This window comes from the organism of the source record quoted next, unplaced genomic scaffold (assembly GCF_019419815.1).
Source record: "Pyrus x bretschneideri cultivar Hongxiangsu unplaced genomic scaffold, Pyrus_bretschneideri_v1 Contig11, whole genome shotgun sequence".
Taxonomy (NCBI): Eukaryota; Viridiplantae; Streptophyta; class Magnoliopsida; order Rosales; family Rosaceae; genus Pyrus; species Pyrus x bretschneideri.
In genome coordinates, this window is record NW_025999402.1 from 1,625,667 (window position 1) to 1,647,423 (window position 21,757).

The 21,757-nt window shown below is 39.3% G+C and overlaps 3 protein-coding genes, 1 long non-coding RNA gene and 1 pseudogene across 4 annotated transcripts; 1 reads left to right on the plus strand and 4 right to left on the minus strand.

Moving 5' to 3' along the window:
- Positions 1 to 4,418: 4,418 nt before the first annotated feature.
- Positions 4,419 to 6,219, minus strand: LOC103930920 (aspartic proteinase PCS1-like). Its single transcript, XM_009340320.3, has one exon. It carries the CDS (start codon positions 6,185 to 6,187, stop codon positions 4,853 to 4,855), a length of 1,335 nt encoding a protein of 444 aa, XP_009338595.1. The 5' UTR covers positions 6,188 to 6,219; the 3' UTR covers positions 4,419 to 4,852.
- Positions 6,220 to 9,618: 3,399 nt separating this feature from the next.
- Positions 9,619 to 10,502, minus strand: LOC125472465. The gene is made up of 3 exons (XR_007254406.1): positions 10,265 to 10,502; positions 10,089 to 10,149; positions 9,619 to 9,986 (listed from the first exon to the last, which is right to left on the minus strand). It is a non-coding gene; the product is annotated as an uncharacterized LOC125472465 (long non-coding RNA).
- Positions 10,503 to 13,673: 3,171 nt separating this feature from the next.
- LOC103930931 lies at positions 13,674 to 14,731 on the minus strand. The gene is made up of 2 exons (XM_048573957.1): positions 14,184 to 14,731; positions 13,674 to 14,075 (listed from the first exon to the last, which is right to left on the minus strand). The coding sequence occupies exons 1-2, from the start codon at positions 14,420 to 14,422 to the stop codon at positions 13,934 to 13,936; spliced, it is 381 nt and encodes a 126-aa protein (XP_048429914.1). The 5' UTR covers positions 14,423 to 14,731; the 3' UTR covers positions 13,674 to 13,933.
- Positions 14,732 to 15,732: 1,001 nt separating this feature from the next.
- On the minus strand, positions 15,733 to 17,398 carry LOC103930932 (annotated as a pseudogene).
- A 2,173-nt stretch (positions 17,399 to 19,571) lies between these two features.
- On the plus strand, positions 19,572 to 21,727 carry LOC103930915 (hsp70 nucleotide exchange factor fes1). Its single transcript, XM_048573966.1, is given in 7 exon segments — positions 19,572 to 19,733; positions 19,824 to 19,966; positions 20,089 to 20,139; positions 20,316 to 20,537; positions 20,668 to 20,770; positions 20,965 to 21,299; positions 21,302 to 21,727. Coding segments are annotated over 7 exon segments (1,182 nt in total). The 5' UTR covers positions 19,572 to 19,647; the 3' UTR covers positions 21,544 to 21,727.
- Positions 21,728 to 21,757: the final 30 nt, after the last annotated feature.

Sequence of the window (21,757 nt, forward strand, 5' to 3'; positions counted from 1 at the left end):
AACCTGGATATTCATGTTGTACTGCACAACAACCATTTTATGGAACTTTTGAAAAGCCAAACTAACTTCGCTTTTTACTTTAACAAACTAACCCAAGTCATTCTTGTACAATCGTCAATAAAAGTGACAAACCAGTGAGCACCACCAAGAGTAGCTATTTTCGACGGACCCTATACATCATAATGCACAAGGAACAGAACGTTTATTTAAACTGGGAGGAAAGGGAGTTCGATGGCTCTTAGCCATTTCACAAACATCACATTTAAACTGAGAAACATCATTCTTGACAAACAAACTAGGAAATAACTTATGCAGATAACCAAAACAAGCATGTCCAAGGTGTCAGCGCCACATCCAAATGTCTAACACTTTATTATTATCGCCTTGAGAATCATCAACGAAAAGAGCTTGAGTCAGCAAGCCAGAACTTTTGGTTGTCAACTCCAAGTAATAAATTAAGTTTCCCTCGTTTAATACCATAACCAATCGTCTTCCGTGTCCGGGTGTCGTTAAAAACACAAAAATAGGGCCAAAAAAATAACCAACAATGTAAGGCAAGGGTTATTTGGGCAACATATAACAAATTATAATTTAGAGAGGGAACCACAAGAACAGTGTCAAGTTTCATGGTATTAGAAAGGGAAATAGTGTCTTCCCCAATAACAGGGATGACATTACCATTAGCGATGTTGACTACGGTTTGTGTGGAGGTTTTTAATGATGGAACCTGTCTAGAATCACAAGCCATATGTTCAATAGCTCTAGAATCAATTATCCGTGTATTATTTGTAACAGAAGTAGAGGTGGTTAGTGCCTTACCATCACTACCTACCACAGCAATTATGGCAGATGCCTTGTCCGCTATCTGGTCGAAATCACTCTTGGTTTCTGCAATGGAAGCTTGAGATTTGTTGCACCGAGGATCATGAGTCTTATCCAATTCTCGGGATATCTAATTAGATCAAAACAACGACTCTTGGAATGTCCTGTCATGCCACAGTGTAGGCACTTACCTTGGGGACGATCCCGGCTTGTTTGGCAAAGACGAGTTGGTCCTGGTCGGTTTTGTGACCCGTCTCGGTTCGACTAAGAGGATGATTCACGGGCCTTTGCTGCCATGGCAGCTGATTCACTTTTGTCAACTTTCGTCTTCATTGCTTCCTTCCGATCAGCTTCTCGACGAACATATGCATAAGAAGCCTGAAGCCCAAGCGGGGAATCTTTCCGCAACACTTTTCCACGAACCTGATCAAACATATCATCGAGACCACCAAGAAACACATAGACTCGTTGTCTCTCAGTGGATTTGTGAAACACTTTGATGTTGTTTTTGCACTCCATGGATACTTTATTAAAGTGATCCAATTCTTGGAAAATCTCAGTTAGCTCCCCGAAATAGGTAGCCAACGGTCGGCCATTCTGACGAAGACATGATGCCTTCTGATTCAACGAATAAATTCTAGCCTCGTCATTCTCATCAAAGTAGGCTGCCTTAAGAGACTCCCAAATTTCCTTTGAAGTAGACAACCGAATGTACTGTTTCATAATCTCTGGCTTCATTGACGACATAAGCCAACTCTGAATTTTTTGATCTTCAGAGAACCAATCATCATATTTATGTTCTAGTAAACCCGGACCCCACGAAGATATCCCATCTTCTTCCTTCCACCAATATGGATTTGAATGAGAGGAGCCCATAAATCATAGTTCTTCCCATCCAATACCATACCAATATTAAAGCTTGAATTCTCTGACTGCACCATAATTGGAGCAGCCACTAGAACAATCCTAGAATCGGCCCCTTTTTCTTCAGCCATCAATCTTGTTGTTGGTATAACCTAAAACATGCAGCGCTGTGATGGGAATTTGGAACACAGTAACAGACTGACAAGGCAGTGTTGTGGTGGGAATCTAGAACTGTGCGGACGGACTGACAGAACGGGGTAGCAACAACTCTCAGTTGCTCATTGCAATTGATCAGAGACACGGGCAGCAACAACTCTAAGTTGCTCGTTGCAATTGATCAGGGACACGACAAATACAAACCCAGTTAGGGTTCAATGTTTTCCTTTTTTTTTTTTCTAACTCGGCTCTAGTGCCAAGAAGAAAGAATGCTTTTCAATGATATTGTATTCATCTCATTCAAGGGTGTATATACAATCATATACAATCCTATCATAATAAAGGAAAGAATAATTACATCCTAAACTAGGAAACCAAATATGGTAGGAATCCCACAATTGTAGGAATCCTAATACAAGTCAACATCTACGACCTTTACTTAGTTTCCTTTTCCTCCAGACATATTTGCGAAGTATACCTTGGCCATTATTGTTCTCCAAAATTTTTAAGCATTAATATTTGAAGTTTTGAAAAAAATATTATACAAAAAAACCAAAGCCAAGTTCACAAGACAAGAACTGGGTACCAATGGACTGTGACATTGTGGTGAGTATTATAATTCACAGTCAAAATGCTCTTTGTTTGACAAAGCCTTGTGTCACTTTGTCTGAGCAATGCAACAAACAGAGAAACGATTAAGTTAATATTAAGCAGAAGCAGTCACAAACTTTTAATGAAGAGTAGAACTAGAACACTAAACGAGCACTACTGTATATAATTCACAGTTTAGTGACCCTTTATTGTTTGTTTATTGGTATCCTAGAGTTTTATTTTTTATTTTTCAAAACTTTGTCATTGTTTCTATATATGCATCATTGGGTTGGGATGCCACATGGCGCCTAACATGTTTCATGTAAGTTGTTCTTCTTTGTTAGAGTGAATTCAGGTTCCCTTGGATTGCTCTAACGTTATTTTGTTTTATCTTTTATTTTATTTTTTAGTTTTTATCACAAATGGTTACTTACATTTAAATCAATCAATGATGGTCTCCATGTTTGTCTATCCACATCAATATGGTCCATGTTGTTCAAATGCACCATATATATATTGTCTGCTAGTGTGATTTTCTTTTGACAAGAAACGATAGTGAGATTTCATTAATCAGTCAACACAATTATAAGGAGGTGTCAATTGATGTATTCTCAAATGGCCAATAATTTGATCCGGAGATAATTTGCTCAAACATACAAAGAAAGTAAAACTCTTACATGGCCACCACACGAACAAGAACCATTGGGAACTATTGGTACATATGTGCCATAATAACTGCAATAACTGCGGACACGACAGATCAATACCAAGAAACACACAAAGTCTGTCACCAAAATGCGAGATCACATCACCCACTAAAATGACATAAACAACTACAACAAAATTAAACTAATCTAACTCGAGAAAGAACGAATTCACCAATCAGCTCCATCTTCATGGTGAATGTTTTTCTACACATGCGATCAGCTATATCATTTCGAGAGGACACGCATTTCTTGACGTTCTTATGTTCTCGCAATGTTTTTCCGCCCTCGTATGTCCTCTCTCTCGTTTTCCAGAAAAGGCACCCTCTAGACAATCTTTGCAAAAATTATAAGCACGTGGCATGGTAACTGAAATAATCTTACCTTCTAACACATGTGACAATGCAAAAATTTAAAAATGTGAAATTTTGGCTTTGAATCTTCCGTAACCAACTCGATATTTGTCACCTCTAATATTGGACACATGCAAGTATTTAACACCTAATTTAACAAAAGAAAAGGTTTGGGAAAAAAAAAACAAAAGAAAAGGTCGAAAATCTAACATAGTTAAATTTCAAAAATTAATTAAAATAATAAATAAATAAAAATTGGCAGAATCAAACAACTACAACCCACCAAACCCAAGCACCGCACCATGTCTAAGAAGTCAAGTGAACTTAATGATGGTTCAGATGGGAAACCTGATCTGGTCAAGCTGAACCTGGAAAAATCAACAAGAAGTAATTGCAAGAGAGAGAAACCGATCCACAAGAGAAAGAAGTTTAACAATGAACTCGCATTCATTGTCAAATTTCCTTCACTTATGAGCCAGTTTCTCTGAACTGCAATTATTTATACCGTCAATTTGGTTCACACATTTAAGGTATAAACAACTTTCAATTCGAATAAGTTTTTGTAGGATGATGCTGAAATGAAGATTTATAAAATTGAATAGTTTTGATTATGAAATTTATAAGGCGAAGATATGTTATTCGCAACACCTGAGATATGTTCATTCCTTATATCGTCAATTTATTTTAAGATTCAGATAACTAAACAATCTCTTATTCGAATGATTTTTTTATTTATTTATAAAATAACCTTCAAATGATGATTGAAAAGTTAAACAATTTCGATTATAAAATTTGAAAAGTCCAAATAAATTATTCTCAAGAAATGTGACATATGTATTGACCCACATGTGAGATGCAAATATTAACCGTATAAAAATATAATTACACAAATATAGGAAAACATTACATTTTCCCATTACATCCGAAATTCACAAAAATTAAACCTTCCATTGCACATTATTGGCAAAAACAAGTTTGTGCAACAAAAACAATGCTTATCATACTATCTATATATACTCTACTCTCATCCTCCAATCAAAATGGTCCATGCATCTAACAAGTAACCATCATGATTGAGCCATGATAGTAAGACGACAACACTACCGAGGGACCATTGTAAATACCATGGTCCTCAGCTACACAATAAATCTACATGGTCCAATTGAAAACCGTCGACGCCTGAGAAGAAATTATGAACCGTACTAACCGCTACATAGTGTTGGGTCCAAAATGTTATGGCACATGAAAAAAAATTTACCCCTAGTATAAAATTATTGGAGCGAAATGAGACAGTTACAATTAAAGCGTTTCATGCAGGTTGCTCTTATAGTGCGTAAGGCTAAGACAATCGAAGCGATGGAGCTATACAGTGAGACCAAATCTCTGTCCCGCCAAATCACACTGCACCTCAGCCAGTCCAATCCTTGAATTTCTGAGGTCGAATTCCATCCACACGTTTTGCTGATGATGGTGACCAATCACGTACGCCTCCACGCCCAAAAGATCAGAGTTTCCGAATGTGAAGCAATGCAGGGAATCATTTCCCTTAGCCTGATCCGGAACCCGATACAGCAGCCGGGTATCCGACACCTTCATCTCGGCCCCCCGAAACATTAAACTGACCGAAGGCAACGGGGGCAGTTTCGGTTGACCCTGTGGGACCCAGTAACACAAATCCATGGCTCCTTGGAAGACAAAGTTCGGATCGTCCGAGACTTTCAAAATGCCGGATGTTTGGTTCAGGAACTCGGTTCTCAAGGCCGTGTAAGCCGGGCCGAGAAGGAAGGTGAACTGGGTGCCCGAGTCGATCATTGTCTGACCCGCCCCGGTGTGGTCCGGTATGAAAACCGATTTCGGTATCGGCAGCAACTTGTCCGAAACTTTAATACCCTCCAGCTGGACGGTGTACGCGACGCGGTCGAAGTACGGTAACGGCGTCGAGATTTGGATCAACGGCGTGTAATTTAATGGCGCGATCCATGAGAAATTGGAGTCCCCGAGAAGTAAGAGACCCGAGAAATTGGAACCCGAAATGCAGTACGAGAATTTCGAAAAACCCATTTGGGAAACGAAAGAGAGCGACCCGCGGTTCATGCCCATTAACCCGGTTGTCTTCGCGTCTTCGTCGGAGTTGGAGCTAAATGTTGAATCCATGCACCCGAATACTAAACCCGGAATTCCGGAGCTGCCGATGTAGAACGTATCAGCGGCGAGATTGCCTTCGGAGGACGAGGCGTCGGCGTAGGAGAGCATGGCGTGGCAGAGCTTGTTGGAGTCGCAAGAAGCGGGTATGGTGAGGTCTCGGGTCTGGTTCGTGCAGGTGGCTGAGGAGCATGGGACGGGGGAGTAGGAGGTGGACTGGGTCGGATCGAATGTGTTGTTATAGTCCCGGGTTTTGTTGCAGTGAAGCCAGGAGAGCTCGCTTCCGGTGTCGATGACCATCGAAACGTTCTGCGGCGGAGTTCCGACTGCGACGGTGACTGTGAGGGTGACATTGTGGTGGAAAGGAAGCCTGTTTGGGGACTTTGGGAGGGACCCAGATGGAATTTGTTGGGTTCTGAGGGGTAGAATGAGTGGTGGAGTTTGGAGTTTGGATTCGGTGAAGCAAATGAGGAGAGTGGCTGAGAAGATTAAGAGAAAAGATTGGAACTTTAGAGATGGGTTTTGGATGGAGTTGCAGAATGTGCAGACTTTCATGGTGGAATTAATAGAGTTGATGGCGGTAGAACTGGAATAGTATAAGGGATGCAGAATGTAGAAGATGGTGTTTTGGGTGGAAGGAGTGGGAGTGAAGGGTATCTATTAAATGAGGTTGAATGTGGAGTGTCCTGTGTTTTGGGGACAGCAAAGAAGCTTCACCTTCTCAGTTTTATAAGTGTCTAACAAAGAGAAATTTACCGGTAAATGTCACGGTCATGGTAACGACATTCTAAACTAGTCGGTAATGTGTTTTTTAATTTTATTAACATGTATGTACATATAAATTTTTAATTCGTGATAACAAGTGATTGACTTTAAATAATATATTATGATCTTGACATTTCGATTGCATCCAAGGCTTCTCCAAGTAATGAGATCTACAAGCTAGGAGGATCCTCGCTGGATCCTCTTTGTGAGAATTTTGGGGACCTTTCAATCACATCAGTTCATCGTATATCGTGCGGTCAGAAATCATTGTAAATTTTTATTATTTAAAATTGAATATAAACAGTACCTGACAAAAACTAATTGCACGATATATGATGAACATATATGATTGGAGGATCCTGGATCCTCACTCATCTATGGAGTAGGATTCTCTCCCCTCTTTTTTTCCCTCCCCTTCCTTCCTCTCCTATTTGAACGGTCACAGTTAAGCCACGTCAACATCTTATATTAATTTTTTATAGCAAGAGAAAGACAAAATAAGAAAATATGAGAGAAGAGGATGTAAGGAGATGGAAAGAGAAAGGGAGAAAAGTCTAGTTCCTCATCTACAAGGTATATCAGAGGACAGAGCCCAATGATGTCGTTTGGCATGGTTACAACGTAATTGCCTCACACTTGAACCCAACAAGATTTTGCTTAGTTTGCTTTGGTACACAAATCAGTTACTTGAATAAGTCTTCAATAGTCGGTATTATTGGGTGAACTTGGTTTTGTATCTATTATATTGTCAAGTAAGTAAAAATTGTATTTTTGAATCCCAATCGTTCACTTTTTGTACTACTGAATAGTTCAAACTATTAAAGAAAAATTACATTTTTTTCTACTCTTTTAAATGGTTAGATCGTTATGTAAATTCGAAGAAGCCTTCTATTCCATGGTTCATTGGCGTCTGTCGCTTTAAAAAGATATTTATTTACAGCTAAAGTGACTAAAATTCTAAAGCCATGCATTCTATAAAGTTGGTTTGAAGAGACCTGAAAATCGATTGCCCTTATAAAAGTTACCACTGCTAAATCATGCACCAGATGATTACGGTAAAATTTTCAGATAGCTTTTAAAGTGATTTAAATTCATTAGATGATTCTACCCAATTAGAGTCGCATGATTCATCTCTCAGAACGAGAGATTCTTTAAAGTGGTTAAATACGGATTTGAATCATATTATTACTAGTTCATTGTGAAGTTTGGTCTACTCTCTCACCCTTTAATGTAGATAATAATATTTTGTTAAAAATAAAAATAAAAATCACCACACCAATGTAACCCTCTATGCCAAGGTAAAATATGCCATTTTTTATGAAAAAAACTTACTTACATCTAAAATATTACGGTATCAATATTCTAATTTGATAACGCATTACAGTATTTTACACATAAAAATGCATAATTGACTTGGGATATTTATGACATTCTGAAAATTATTATACTCAACTAATAAAAAAGGGTGCCATAATTCACATGGGAGGCCGACTTGACTCTATATAGTTCATCTACCCTTTAAAATGTGCTTTTGTTTACTTAGGTTTTTAATTATCATTTTTTTAATTAAAAGGGTTTACTAGGTTTAATATTAACGCGCATAGAGTGAGAATAATTGAATGGTATTTGATGATGGCATCCTCGTGCTAAAAGTATGGACAACCTTTTCTTTTTGTTGGTTGGACTCTGAATTTATTTTTTGAGGGTTTTGCACGTGACCCATGAGTGATTGCTCTCCTCCTGGGGACGGGAGTATAGGCCGTTGTGTGAGGCTGTGCAATGGACAGCTATCACATGACACAAAATCCCTGAGGCCCCCAAGTCAATTCTTGCGGTTTAAGGGTCTTTTCGTTTTTGGGTTTGGTCCTACAAATAGGGAGAGGATTCTCTCGTGATGTACTTTGTGGGAATTCTAAGAATTCTCACATCTTAATCATTCATTGTATATTGTGCGATCAGTTTTCGTCAGGTACTATTGTGTTTAATTTTAAATAAAAAAAAGTCAAATAATTCTTTACTGTACGATGCACAATGAATGATTAAAATATGAAGATTCTCACAATTTGGATCTAGATGAGTTCTAAATCCCTACAAATATAAGGACTTCAAACAATATGACATATCTTTCTTTTTTTTTTTTTTATCAAAAAACAATATGACGGATCTTAGTGGATTCGAAATGATGATCAAGTTATTGATGCATGCCAAATAAAAACTTACTTATCACATGTTGTACACTCATTTTGTAACGAACAAAACAAAACGAACCGTAGACAATTTGTTTATGAGTGTTTCTCTTTGATTGCTTGCAAGAGGAGAAAAACTTGCTCAGCACATATTGTATACTCATTTTGTAACGAGCGAGACAGAACGAAACGTATAAACATGTTTTATGAGAGATTCTCCCCAATTGCGGCCTTGCAAGCTTCACCATGATCATAATATAATATAGAGTTAAACAGGTATTCTCTTTTAGAAAAGAGAGAAATATTTAGGCCTACGTTTGTTGATGTTAAATTGTGAGATCCAATATGCATGGGTGGTGAGGCAGCCAATGTGCAAACCAATGTGTAATTGTGAATACTACAAACATAACGTTCAGGGCGGTTGCACATGTAATGCTGAATTGTTCGAGGGGCAGGACCAGGACTCATGTTTTTTCTTGCATGATTAGTCTCCATTTCTCCAAATGGATTGCTCCTGGTCCTATTTGGCTTGTGAATCAGAAAACTGGAATCAAATGAAACCCATTATCGAGCAAGTACAAGGACCAAGTTAGTTGCATGTGTAGAATAAAGCCATCTGCATGAGATGGCCAGAGAAAAACTTACTTACAAGAGTAATGCTATTAATACTATATTTTTGTACCACATTTTCATCACGTTAGGTGACATTTGATGTGGACAGTCATATCATTTGAATTAATCAGATTTTTAAATTTAGTTTATTATTTAATAAACTAATAATTAAGAAAAACTAATTAATTAAATGATGATTGTGATATACGAGGAGTCTTTCTTCTTCACATCAAATGCCGCTTAAGGTGGTATAGAAATATGGTATAAAAACATGGTACGAATAACATTACTCTACTTACAATTAAAATATCACAGTGACAGTATCTTAACCTAAATCAAGTAGTGCTTTGTTTGAGTTACCACCCGAGTTATAATAAAATTTATCTCTTGTTGTTTCCATTTTGTATTAAGTCCTAATGAAGTACAACAATTTGTATTACATGGTCGAACAAACCAATAATAGAATGACACGCATTCGTTCTCTCAGCTAGCTATCCTGTGGCGAAGCCCCTTCTGTATATTAGGCTGTGTTAACTGAGGAAGAAATACTCCTGAAAGAATTAAGAGCCCAGTTGAAAGTTGTAAAGCTGATCGGTAGTTACACGAATGAGCACATCTTGAGATAATTAATTCTCACTAATCATGATTTGTAAATTTGTATACAGGTGGGACTCGAAATTCTTCCTTCTATTTCACTCCACAAATTGTTCAGCTATTCTTGAAATTGCAGAATATGCTCCAATAATGGAGCACACCACCCCGACAATGACAATCATAATGCAGGTTGCAACCTGAAAATTAGAACAAGAAACCTTTGTGAAAACCATTTTATAACACAAGATTTCCGGTAATTAAATTTCATTTAGTACAATGATGGTTTGCTTCTTAATTACCTGCAATTTTGTTAATCTACCCGAGTATCATGAGATAACTCACGCATGGGAAGACAACAGCCTGCCAAGGAACACAAGAAAAACTAAATTAATTTAACTCATTGATCAACTGCACCCAATAGTACTGTAGGGTTATGCACATATACATAAGAAAAAATAAGAAAGAAGTTACTCACCACTAGCATTGCTGCAAAGGATCCAATCAATGCCATCACAGAGCCTTCATTCCAATTCACAAAAATGAATTTATATTTAGAGTTTGGCCTTATCTTATTATTCCAAAAGTAAATGCTAGTCTGATATGCTATGTCACTCGATTGTCAATTAAAACTTAACTAGATAAACTTTGTTAGTAGTTGATATTGATAGTCCAACAACATAATATGACATGGTTAGAACAAAATGTTTTCAACAACTTACCGAAGTAATGAAAATTCATGGCCACAGCCAAAGCTGATAGAACTAGCTAGAAGTGTTCGAACGAAGATCGAAACTAAGTAAGATCCCATCTACGCTTCGGGAAAGAGTTCCTCGAAACTCAAGGCCACCGCGTCATCATCAAGGCATACTTTGTCATTGGGTTCACAACCTGTATAATCGAGAAAATAAAACATGATGAAAATGCAATTCGAAACTAGGGCATAATTCGATAGTTTGGATTCATATATGAATAGGAACCAAGTTTCTTGAACCATACTGTTGTCCACACTGCAATTTTAGAAGCAACAAACTGTTTAGGCATGTTTAGAGTGAACTGAGAGTGGATTGAGTCTCCAAACATCATAAAGCCACATACTGCTACGCCAGTGTATATGAAGAAGCAAAAAATAACACTGCAGCACAAGATAAATGTAAATTACTATGTCGCGTCCATTTTTGAAACCTTGAAAATAGAATGTCAAGTCTTAAACATAACTGCAATGCGTTCGAGTATTTTGAAATGGAAGCAGTAAGCTATTGAGGATAAGGTACACATAATCAAGGAGAGAAGAACTGAGAACGATAAGAAAATTGCAGAGAATGAAGAGGAATTTCTAGAAAAACTTGCAGAGAGGCTATGACCTCACTATTCCATTCAATTCACACGAAATGTGTGTGAGAGGGAATGAGCCAATCACAAGCTCAATCCCTAACGGTTACATAGAGCGGGATTATCCCAACATTTACATCATCCAATCCTAGTCATTCATCTTATCAGCGTACGAGGTTAAGACGCACGACATTTTTATACAACAATGGCTATTACACAGGTATTATCACAATTCAAAGGGGTTGCTTCAGTTTGAAACTCACGAAAATCCTCCAGAACAAACCTTAGCCATGTTGCTTGTGCATTAGCCTTTAAAGCACTGATGTACTCAGCCTCAGCAATAGATAAAGCCACATGTTGTTGCTTAACTAAAGCCTACGAACACTCCACTGCCAAATGTGAATGCATAACCAGAAGTGTTTCTAGTGTCATTCTCAGAACCACTCTAATCCCTGCAACAGTAGCCAATCAACACACTTCCTTTCCCTTTTTCATATTCCAAGCCATAATCTAGTTTTCCTTGCACATATGTCAAGATTCTTTTGGCAGTTCTAAAATGCTTATTAGTTGGACAGTGCATAAACATTGCCAACAAGCATGCATCATACATTATATTTGGCCTTGTTGTTATGAGGTACAAGAAGCTCCCTACAATCCTTTTATGCTGAGCTGATCAGCAACACCACTCCCATCATCCTTTCTTAATTTATCATTTGGAACAAGTGGAATACACACCAAACTTCTTGAGCAAAGAAGTAGCATATTTTTTCTGGTGTATAAATATACTTGATTCAGTATGCATAACCCCTATTCAAAGGAAATGGTGTACAAGGCCCAAATCTGTCATTTCATATTTGCTTATCATATCAATCTTGAATTCTTCCATCAAACTTTGATCACTTCTAGTATAGACAATATCATCTACATAAATTGCTACAATGATGATTCCTGCAGTACCTTTGGTTTTACTATAAAGAGTTGCCTCACTGATACTCTTTTGAAAACCACATTGAGCAAAATATGAATCAATCCCCCATACCATGCTCTTTGGAGCTTGTTTCAACCCATACAATGCCTTGTGCAATGTATAAACCTTCTCTTCTTATACCTCTTCTTTCGATACTCGATTTAGACATGCAGAATTTACATCTAGCTGAAATAATCTCTCTTTCTTTTGCAGCTAGTGCAATGAGAGCCATTGGAGCAAAGGTCTCATTGTAGTCCACTCCTGACTTTTGTGCATATCCTTTTGCCACTAGCCTAGCCTTTGTTCTTTTGGATTGACCCATCCAGATTTAACTTGGCCTTGTACACCCATTTGACACCAATCACTGGCTTGTCATATGACATGTTCACCAATTCCCATGTGTTATTTTTTTATCTAGATATCTCCTCGCTCATAGCTTTTCTCATGACTCATCTACTGAGGCATCCTCAAAGTTCTCAGGCTGAACAATGCACATGTTGCATTTTCGTATACTTCGCTCAGGCTTTTCCATCTCAAATGTGTTGAATCAAGTTCTCAAAATCAATTGGACCACAATGAGAACTTGTTGCAGTGACATGTTGATTCTGAGAGCTTAGCAATGCTCAGACTGAGGAGTAGGAAATTCACTTGCAAAGATTTCCACCCCTAAGTCATCTTCTTTAATGATCTCATTTGAAATGAGTAGAACACACACCTCTTCCAACTTGCCCTTCTCCTAATCCCATTTGCCATTTTCATCAAAGATTACATCTCTTGATATTGTCACCTTCAGTGTTTTAGGATTGAGGATTCTGTAGCCCTTCTCACATGTGCTATAACCAATGAAAATGCCTCTGGCACTAGTCTCCTCAAGCTGCGCCTCAAGTTATTTGGTATGAGTGAGTAGTACACTGAACCAAATACCTTGGGACTTTGCCATTTTCACAACTGTTCTATTCTTCCCTTTTGCCACTCCATTTTGTTAAGGAGTATAGAAAACAGTTAATTGTGTTTCCAGGACAAAACTTTCACAGAACTCAGTGAACTCATTTGATGTGATTCACCTCCCTTATCACTTACAAGGCCTCTTCAATTTAAAACCACTTTGAAGTTCCACCATTGCCTTGTACTTCTTGAACACTTGAAATACTTCAAACTTGTTTCTCAATAAGTAAATCTAGCATATTCTTAAATGATCATCAATAAATGTGAGGAAATATTAGTTGCCACTAAGTGTTGGAATTTGCATAGGCCCACGCACATCTGAGTGTCCTAACTCAAGTGGTTCGTTTTGCTCTCAATGGTTGATTCTTGGGAAACGAGTCTATGTAATGCTTGCCTGTAGCGCAACCATGACATACTTCACTTGTTTCTTGGATTTTCAGGCAGCCTAGAAATGCTATTTGCAAGATGTAATCTATGCTGTTGTGCATGATAACATACATTAGAGATATTATATCGATATTATAAATTACATTATTGATAACATGTTGGTACCTTTTGTTAGTTGCAATGATGTCAACACAATATTAAGAATATATTAGCAGTTATCTAATAAAAATGTGAAGGATGCAATGCCCTTTGTATGTGAGTGATACACCATCAATATTATCAATACATTATTGATAACATGGCAATACATTTCATTGGCTACAATGATATCAACAGAATATCGATGACACATCAACAATCCATTTTATAAACGGACTATATGGCATGGTGATGATTAACCAAAGGTTTTATGCGACAGTGTTGAAGAGAAATCTTGTTTTTAAGCTTTGACAGCAGGTGAGATTAAAGTTACAAAACAGACAAGGATGTGAAGGGAAGGAAGAGGCATAGAGTATTCTATCTTTTGTCTACTTGGTTGAGCTTGCCAAGGCCATTGCAACGAGCACAGACGATCTGAGCCTCGTCCTTCCTCGCTGCATTTGCTCTCAAAGTTGCCCCTCCCTTCCGAACAAAACCTGCTCCGTCGCATTCTGGACACCTAAAGAATCAACACAGCAAGCACATTTCAAGCTTCCGTTTAAATGGAATCATGCTTAGCAAACAAGGAAACCAATCAAATGCAAGAGGGGTAGTCATGAGTAATTACAGATCCTTCCGGGAGAAGAGGATTGGAAACGCAGTTCCAAGCAAAGCAACAGCAGCAGCACCAGCAATCAGGTAAGGGGTGCCATTAGCTGATACATCTCCAATAGCAGCAACCACCGTTGACGGTTTCTTCTTTTCAAAGTGCATTCTGAAGAGGGAGGGGCTCCGGCCGACCGCCACTGCCGACTGTTTCAGTGGTTGTGGAGAAATCATTGTCAGAGGAGAAGACATTGATCCCATCTCGAAGATAATTTGGTAATTTGAGTTTCTTAGGGTGGAAGAGGAAAGGTTATGGTTTGTGTTCAAGGTCTATCGCTCTATGGATATTGGCTAATTTTAAATGGATAGGGCCACATCAGCACAACTCAAAGATTTCTGTCGTTTTTGAGATAAGGCTGGGTCCACGCCATTGCTGCCAACTTCACAGATTCAATAGATAAGTTTCGAGCATTTATCTGCATCGGAGATCCTGAGTTCGAATGCCACCTTCAAACACCGCTTGTACAAAAAGGAAAATAAAACATAGAGGTCCAAGCGGCCCCTTGCTTCTCTCCTTTTCCTCAATCTTGTGGAGGCCTAGTCACTAACTGATGGTTGGAAGTAAACGAACGGTTGTGTGACTTGTGAAAGCAATGAAGTAAAAACTTGCCAGCAGGCTGTGGCAGCGACTGAGAGGCAGCACCTTGTGGGCAGTGGCACATTAAGATCCAGGGGGTGCATTGCTGTGGATTAGCAGGATAATTGGCAATGAGGGCGATGGGACAAGACTAGGATTGCGATGGCTCAGCATCTACTGTCCATATAGTAAATTAGACATTAAATGGAAACGCAGAATAGACTCTTAAGTGTAACCAATTGTATTATTGTATACAATCACATGTTTATCTCGTTGATAGGGAACATTTTCTCCAACTCATGAGATAGCTACTTGGCCATTACACGTAAAGGTTTGGTATTGCAGACCGAGAGTCGTCCACTAGTCTACTTTTCACACAGAAGTCAATACCCCCATCCAACACAAGAAACTTGCTAAAAATGGAATGGCCATGGAGAAATACTTGTTTTACAAGCAAACATTATAGACCACATAAATGTCTTGTCGCTATAGCCTATAGCAGTAATTCAATTCATGTTTGTAGGTTGGGAATAAAATCTGTGGTAACATCAATGATGTTTAGCCAGGAAGATATTCATGAGTGGAATTACTCAGATAGAACAAGTGCTCATTGAAACATTGATCGAGAGTCGCTAATACTACCTTGTTGGTGTTCTAGAATTTCGACTGGAATGGATAACCCGCTATGTTCAAGAAGAAATGAAAAAATTGCGTCCAACTTGAAGGTAGAAGAATTACTCAATAAGAAAACTTATCCATTTCAATCCCCACAGAATGATACGATTAGAGGAAATAGTTTCCTTCACGATCTAATCATGCTGGCAACTGGCAAGGATTGAAACAGAGTTTGCTTTAGATGAATTGCGGATTTCTGAGCATCATTTTGGACCAAATGAAATGAACATAAAAATGCAACTCAACAGCATCAAACAAGTGAAGCAGCAATCACTTTCGACTAAAACAATGCTAAAAGTACAACAATGGACCAAAAACAGCCATCACCTTCTAAGTCACTTCACTGCAAATCTGCAACACGTGACGGCCGAAAATCCTAACAGTAATACAAATAATAGCACAAAGCCTAGTACCTCCGTTAACTAACTTCCCAAGTCCATGCCAACAGCACACTCCTCCTCCTCCTCCTCCTCCCACATGAGGGGAAACTAATTCCTAGTCTCTACCAATTCAAAAATTCCATCTCTTCTTCGGAGTCTCGATTTCAATTCCCCGTCATGTATTGCTATTTACACCAAACAAACAACAAATGTACAAACTTTGCCTTCCGACATTAATATAGAAGAACCCGAAAAATAAAAACAATACACTAAACCTCAATCAGTTGTCTTCCAAAGCCCAACGCTGGCTCCTCCGCTGCGATGATCTACTGAACACATTACCAGACCGACTTCTCGAGCTTCTCAGCCTCCCGAAAAAAGAGAAGAAATTGCGAAAAGCCTGAGCAAATCCCCCACTCTCTCTGGCCCTTCTTCTAGATGCCCATGAAATCCTCCTAGGAGCACCCGCCGTATTGAACCCACCATCCATCTCGTGTAAACAACTGGGAGCTCACGCTCTGCGGCTCTTCTGCCTCCAGTGAACCTCCCCACGGCAAATCCACCACCGGGCAATCTCCAAATAGTCAACCCCACTGGCTCTTCTTCTCCAACCACGCCAATGTTCTCCGGCGATGCTCTGCCACTGCCGCGAGGGCCTCTCACATCAGTCGGGAGCTGGTGCCGGCAAACCGGGCATGAATTGCGGATTGAAAGCCACGGGAAGATACAATCTGAGTGGTAGATGTGCTTACACGGCATCTCGCGAGCTTCCGAGTCGAGCTCGAATGCCTCTTTGCAAACGGCACAGTGCGACTCCGTCGAGACGTGGCTGTCGGCGATTTTAATGACGGGCATGGACTCGATTGCGGCTTTGGATGCCGGAGGGTGGTCCAGCCGCACGACGCCATTTTCCAATTGGGTCAACTGGTGGAGCAACCGGTCGAAACCCGACCCCATTAAGATATCCGACATGGACGACGGAAGCGGGCGGAGGCCTAACCCGGCTCCGTCATCGTAGAACAGCTCGAAGCTTCCCGGGTCAGATTCAGTATCAGGTGGGCCCCGGAGAACGATGACCGGGTTAAACGGGGACCGATCGCGGCCGCTTCTCTGATTCCGGCGAAGTCTAGGCGGGCTCGGGCTCTGAGAAACCGGGGCGCTGTCGAGGAACATCGCGGCGGTGGGAAATGGGTGGTGTAGCGGAGAAGATCGGGTCGGGGTCGGGATCTCTTCAATAAACCCAGCTCCGCAATCGGGGCAGAGGATCGAATCTTGGGTCCGAACCCGAACTTGAATCGATCGGTTACACGTGTAGCACCAGTAGGACGATGCTGCCATGGAAGCCATATGAAGGTATCGGAAACCCTAGAAATTGCAGAGAAAGAGGGAAAGATGCCTTCTCTTCTCCGTTTTCGAAATTGGGAAAAGATTGAATCTTTGCTGGATTGGAATCGATGCTCGGCGACCCAGATGAATACAATTGAAATCTGGGGGGTTCAGATCGTCGAGTGGGATTGGAGGCCCAGTGAAGCAAGAGCAAAGAGGAGAGAGGTAGAGAGAGAGAAGGAGAGAGGAGCGTGAGAAATGAGAAAACAAAGGTTTCGAAGGGGGTGAAGCGAAACGGAGCGCGTTGTTCGTTTTAAAAGCGTGGTATTTACGCTGGCATTGGCCCAAAGCGAAAATTAATTTTAATTAAATTAAAATATGAATGATATAAAGCTTTAACTACAACTTTACCCCTATATATAAGTGGTTGTTCTATTTTAGTCCTCGACTTTTGTTTTTTACGGTTCCAAGTTAGTGCTTAAACTTTAAACATTATGTCTAAATGAAAACACTATTTTAAACTTTAAACATTGTGTATAAAAAAATCGACACAATTAATGATTAACAAAATTTTATCTAGAGTTTTTTTTTCTTTTTTCTGACCACCTCTTAACGCTCATTAATTTTTAAATTGTAAAAAAAGATCAAATGTATAGAGAGAGCTATTAGTTATGTGAGATACTGATATATAATAAGAAGGGCTTAGAATTCTAGGTCTAATATGGTGTTCTATGACGGATTGAAACACTAAACAATCTCTTATCGCCAATTGTTTTGTTAACTCGATTACCATAAATACTCATCCAATGACAAAAAGTCACATGTTAAGAGATGGAGGGCATTATGATAGTAGACATGCCATTATGTCATCTTTTGTGCAAAATCACTTTATGTAATTTTTTGGATACAATGTTTTACTTTAAACTAATATGAAATACAAGAATAAGAATTCAAACTTGAGTTCATGAAAAAGAGCATACGATCTAGTAAATGTGGCTACACTTGCGTCTGCACTTTATGTCTTTACTCAAACACTTGAAAAACTTAAGTACCAACTTGAGACCAAAGTATGGTTAGGGACCACACTGAAACCCCCAAACACTTTAGAGGCAAAGTGTAAAAAAAGGGGAAAGTGCTCAATAAGGAAAATAATTGGTATGTGAGAGTAATATACGCAACTGCATACGCAATGGGGTATGTCGACTGTCGTGGGGATTGGGCCACACAAAGACGACATGTCGTGTGGAGTTTCTTTTAACATTTTACAGCTCACCGAAGAGAAAGAGTAGCAGTGGCTCTCCCACCACACACCAAAAGACGAACATATTATCATGGGAGACAGAATAATCCACGTTTCCCCCATACATACATATATATATATATATATAATTATTTAATAAGTGTGAGGCAAATGCAAATCTCATCTCACAATACTATATGTATATCCTTAACGTCACATGATTTCTTAAGTAATAAGGCGATAGACATATAGTTGTAGTGTACGTATTGTAAGTTTGATATGTATTAGCGGTTTACTATTATAAAGTTTAAACTTTTTAAGTTAGTCGTTATCTAATATGGGTTGAGCGCAATAGATATACGAGTTCATTTTCTAAATCTCAACCAATGGAATCTTCAAACGTTAAGTTTAGAGCTTTTTTTGGCTTATAGGAATAGATCGTAATGAATAACTCACTACATTTAAAGTATATTGAAGGATTAAATGACAAAAATTGAATTCAACTTGAAGGTAGAATATGCATTACTTATTAAGAAAATTTATTTGTTCAAATCCTCATAAAAACAATAGGATTATAAGGGATAAAGTTTCCTTCATGTCTAGTCTCCTTCTAATCCTCCCAATGTGGAAAATTATTCGTATCTACTTTCAACATACCTTAAATTTGCTTCTACTTTCAACATACCTGGAATTGGCCGAGTTATGGCACAACCAGTCTAGTGATTGGTTCATATCTGATTATTGGAGCTTTCTTTGTAAGTGACCATGAAATTAAAAAAACAAGTTCTCTCTTCTTTGTTAGTTCGCAATATATTTGTGACTGAGGTAATTTGGTCTCGTTTGATACAAATGATGGATTAGACTGGATAATACTCGATATTCAAGACATATTTGAAGGCATATGAGAATGATTTTTCATTTTGAAAGGATTAGACGTAACTAGGGCGAACTCCTACTTGACAAATCATTGGGCCTCAAAATCCCAGCCCACCTAATCTTACTAGCAGCTCTCAAGCCGGCAAGGCCCAGCAACTCGTTGCCCTCCAGCTCGTGTCTTCTTTTCAGTCGTAGAGCAACTCAAACAATCCAGAACCTACCGGACGTTTCAGGAACCTCTGAAGTCAGGAGTCCGAGCGGTACCCTACGTCCTTGATTCTTCCTATATAACTCTGCTGCTGCTTTAATCTCTCTCCTTTATAATTTCTTGTTCCTCCAAGACGAAGCAACAATGGCGGACGGCGGACCCAACTGGGAAGGACTGCTCAAATGGAGCCTTGCCCACTCCGATGGCACTCGCCCCAATCGCAATTTGAGGTAATTAGCCCTCTCGCACCCAAGATAATACTAATTACGCAAATAAGTTAAGTTAATTGAGATTAAATTGATTGGGTTGTGTTTTAATAGCGAGGAGGATCGCAAGTGGTTTATGGAAGCGGTGCAGTCGCAGACCATCGACGTTGTGAAGCGGATGAAGGACATAACCCTTGTAATGCAAACTCCTGAGCAGGTTTTGGAAGCTCAAGGAGTTACTCCTGCTGATATTGAAGGTTTTTTCCTTCCCTTTTTTCAATTTAATTAGTAAAGTTTTCGTTTTTCTTTGTTTTCGAGGAGTTTTCGACGAATTTGTTAACTGTTTTTTTTTATGGTAATTCTTTTGGGCTTGTGGCAGATTTGTTGGATGAGTTGCAAGAGCATGTTGAGTCCATCGATATGGCCAATGGTACATTTCTTAGCCTTTTTCTTGATCGTTTTGTTTTAATTCGAGCGATATTCTAATCTAGTCTAATTTACAGTGAGGGGAGTTTTGTGTATTGAATATTTGGGTTCTTTACTAGCATAATGGTAATTGCAATTTGTAATCTGGCGTCTCATTGGATGTTGATGTATATGTTTTAGATCTTCATTCCATTGGCGGTTTGGTCCCGCTTCTTGGTCACCTAAAGAATCCCCATGCTAATATCCGCGCCAAGGCTGCAGAAGTTGTGACAACTATTGTTCAGAACAACCCCAAGAGCCAGCAACTGGTTATGGAAGCGAATGGCTTGGAATATCTGTTTACTAATCTCGCATCTGACCCTGATGTCACAGTTCGAACCAAAGCTCTCGGCGCAATTTCCTGTACGTGCTTATTCTGGTGTTATGATGAATTGTGTTTGCTGTTTAGTCATGCAAACTGTTTTGTTTAAGTTGTGCGCTTTCTTCTCAAGGATGTTAATGTAGGTTTTGCTTGCAAATATTTACATTTCAGCTTTGATCCGGCACAACAAACCCGGTATCACTGCATTTCGTCTGGCAAATGGTTATGCAGCCTTAAGAGATGCTTTGGCTTCTGAAAACGTGAGATTCCAGAGGTAATGGTGTGTTACAAGGATTTTCGTTATATCTTCACTTGGAGCTATTTGCTTATTTTTTGAAGGAATTAAAACATGTTGAGAAACCGTATTAAATTATATATTTTGGAAATCTTCCCTTGTTTATGACTTAATTTATTCATCTTTTGGTACCTCCAATATTGAATTTCTTGAAAATCAACAATTTTTTTCAGGAAAGCCCTGAACTTGATTCAGTTCCTACTGCACGAGAATAGTTCTGATTGCAACGTAGTAACTGAGCTAGGATTTCCCCGCATAATGTTGCACCTTGCCTCTAGCAAAGATCTAGAAGTACGAGAAGCTGCACTTCGGGGCCTTCTTACGCTTGCCCAAGACAAAACTGACGGGGCCAATAGTAGGTTAGCTGATGAAGATGAGAAGTTGAAGCAACTTCTTCAAGGACGAATTGAAAGCATCAGTTCAATGTCTCCTGAGGATCTCGGTGCAGCTAGAGAGGAGAGGCAGCTAGTGGACTCCCTGTGGAATGCCTGCTACAACGAGCCATCTTCTCTCGTGAAAAGAGGCTTCTTGTTCTCCCTGGAGAAGATGCACCGCCACCTGATGTAGCTAGCAAGCTTTTTGAACCTCGTCTTAGAGCTTTTTCTCCAAATCCTGCTGATACAAAACTCGCTACTGAAAAGAAAGAAGCTCCTCCTTTGCTGCTAGGATTAGGTCCTCCATCCGACGCAGCAAACACTCACGGTAATTCCGGTGCCAGAGATGATACCAATGGCAGCTCACAGACGAATTAATAACATAGCCATGGCCGTTTATGTTGGCTGTATTTAGCTCGCTCAGGGAACTTGTTTTAGTGTATCAAACTTTTTTGCTGTAATTTCGTTCACTCTCCCTCACCCTTACACTTGTATATCGTTTGGATTCACTGGAAGTTTTGCTTGCATAATTATAAAATTACGTCCTACGCTATTCCTTAAACAAAATAGGGGCTGTTATTGACACCTTAAA

Bases quoted from the DNA above. Each gene is read 5' to 3' on its own strand.
- LOC103930931 (XM_048573957.1), bottom strand. From the start codon at position 14,422: ATGGGATCAATGTCTTCTCCTCTGACAATGATTTCTCCACAACCACTG. The intron at 14,076-14,183 runs GTAATTACTCAT...TTGATTCTTTAG, and splicing joins CTCTTCTCCCGGAAGGATCT to GTGTCCAGAATGCGACGGAG.
- LOC103930920 (XM_009340320.3), bottom strand. From the start codon at position 6,187: ATGAAAGTCTGCACATTCTGCAACTCCATCCAAAACCCATCTCTAAAG.